This window comes from Cnephaeus nilssonii (genome assembly GCF_951640355.1).
Source record: "Cnephaeus nilssonii genome assembly, chromosome: X".
NCBI lineage: Eukaryota > Metazoa > Chordata > Mammalia > Chiroptera > Vespertilionidae > Cnephaeus > Cnephaeus nilssonii.
In genome coordinates, this window is record NC_137071.1 from 73,957,587 (window position 1) to 73,960,071 (window position 2,485).

Below are 2,485 nucleotides of genomic sequence, written 5' to 3' on the forward strand. Positions count from 1 at the left end.
CAGCTCTGAGCTTCCAAAGGATTGGCTTAGATGTTTTCCCCTTACAAAGCCTTCTATTTGGCTTCCCTTTCCTCTGTTCACCCTAACAGAGAGACCATGAGAAGGCTCTAAATTTTAGGGTTCCATCCAGGCCCTGGAACAATCTTTGCTCCAGAGTCCTCCCACATCATCTGAGAGGTCTAGGGCTGATGTGGCCATATATTAGGAGAATAGATGGAAAATGTCTGGGTGTATTATATATGCAGGAGGCCTTAGGCTAGCCCCGTGGTCGGCAAACTGCGGCTCGCGAGCCACATGCGGCTCTTTGGCCCCTTGAGTGTGGCTCTTCCACAAAATACCACGGCCTGAGCGAGTCTATTTTGAAGAAGTGGCGTTAGAAGAAGTTTAAGTTTAAAAAATTTGGCTCTCAAAAGAAATTTCAATCGTTGTACTGTTGATATTTGGCTCTGTTGACTAATGAGTTTGCCGACCACTGGGCTAGCCTGTGGAGGGGGATTTGGGCAGGTCCTGGAGAACCTGAACTCTCAGAGTATAAACAGAAGACTTTGTTGCCAGCCCCAACCTGCCTTAGAGTAGATTTTCACCATGGGCAGGATGACCCAGAGCTAAACCGCTGCTTTCTAGGCCCTTGAAGATTCAAGAGGTTTCTAATAACTTGGAGTCCAGGGCTATATCTTAGGACCTGTTACTCCTGGTCCAGTCTCCTGGAGTTTGGCCTCAGTCTGCAATTGAGGGGCCCTGTGTCACTGTTGCTGGGCAATGTGTTAAACAGAAGGCCTTGGAGACAGAACCACGCCAGCCAACAGCCTAACATGGAGTTAACACAGCCACCACAACTGCCAGTGCCATCATCACCTTCTTGAAAGTGGCCACCTCTCTGGCCCCTAATTCTGTCTGGCTGCCAACCTAAAGCATGTGCCTACGCAGGAGGTGATGACATTTTGGCTCCACTTTCTTTCTTTTTTTTTTTTTTTCCTTTCTCATGCGTTATTTCTAAAGATAACAAAGTTCAAAAGGCACCCGGTATTTTCTGGTTTCTCATAAGCTTCTGGTCAATATTTAATCTGGTTTATGGATTTTTTTTTAGGTCTTCTAGATGCCTTCTTGAGCCTGATTGCGGCCACCCACAGACACTTGTAAGAAGAGAAGTCAGCATAGCAGAGACTCTCCGAAATTAGGAAATAGAGGCTGGGATCCAAGGAGCAAGCGCTGCAGCCAGAACACAAGAAAGCAAGCCCTGAAGACACTTCTACTGAGAGGTCTGCCATGGCCTCTCTTGGCATCCAACTTATAGGCTATATCCTGGGCCTTCTGGGACTGTTGGGCACCCTGGTGGCCATGCTGCTCCCCAGCTGGCGAACAAGTTCTTATGTTGGTGCTAGCATTGTGACGGCAGTCGGCTTCTCCAAGGGTCTCTGGATGGAGTGTGCCACACACAGCACAGGAATCACCCAGTGTGACATCTACAGCACCCTTCTAGGCCTGCCCCCCGACATCCAGGCTGCCCAGGCCATGATGGTGACATCCAGTGCAATTTCCTCGTTGGCCTGCATTATCTCTGTGGTGGGCATGAGATGCACAGTCTTCTGCCAGGATTCCCGAGCCAAGGACAGAGTGGCGATAGTGGGTGGAGTCTTCTTCATCCTTGGAGGCCTCCTGAGCTTCATCCCTGTTGCTTGGAATCTTCATGGGATCTTGCGGGACTTCTACTCCCCAATGGTGCCTGACAGCATGAAATTTGAAATCGGAGAGGCCCTTTACTTGGGCATTATTTCCTCCCTGTTCTCCCTGGTAGCTGGAGTCATCCTCTCCTTTTCCTGCTCACCCCAGGGAAATCGCCCTAACTACTATGATGCCTACCAGGCCCAGCCCCTCGCCACTAGGAGCTCTCCAACACCTGGTCAACCACCCAAAGTCAAGAATGAGTTTAACTCCTACAGCCTGACAGGGTATGTGTGAAGAACCAGGGGCTAGAGCTGGGGGTGGTGGTGGCTGGGTCTGTAAAAACCAGTGGACAGCCCCCCCTCCCTCGGGGCCACAGTTGAGGGACATTGCTGCTGGATTATGTCAGAAGGTGGTGCTGAGGATAGACTGACTTTGGCCATGGGATCAAGAGAATGCAAAAATGAATGCTGGTGTGACAGTGTCGAGGTTGAACTGTCAATATGCTTACCAAGCCAGTCTTTCTGTTTCCTTCACCTTAGTTCCCAACCCTACACCCTGAATTGCCCAACCCTCAACTCCAAATCCATCCCCTACTCTAGGCAAGACTTCATAGCTCCAATCTTCCTTTTGGTTTACCTGGCAATCCATTAATAAACCCACTGATCACATCCCAAGGACTTACCCTTTCTGTGATCAAAGACCATCCCTCTGGCTGAGGTTGACTCTCAGCTCATTGCTGGGGGTTGAGGAAAGAAAGAGTGGTGGCTTTTATGAAGATGGTTCAAATCCTCCTCCTGAAGCTTCCCTCCAAATAAGCTGA

General features: G+C 49.7%; 1 protein-coding gene across 1 annotated transcript; it reads left to right on the forward strand.

The window, feature by feature from the left end:
- Positions 1–1,266: 1,266 nt before the first annotated feature.
- Positions 1,267–2,183, forward strand: CLDN2 (claudin 2; the record flags this gene model as incomplete). Its single annotated transcript, XM_079765602.1, has 1 exon — positions 1,267–2,183. One exon carries the CDS (start codon positions 1,267–1,269, stop codon positions 1,957–1,959), a length of 693 nt encoding a protein of 230 aa, XP_079621728.1. The 3' UTR covers positions 1,960–2,183.
- Positions 2,184–2,485: the final 302 nt, after the last annotated feature.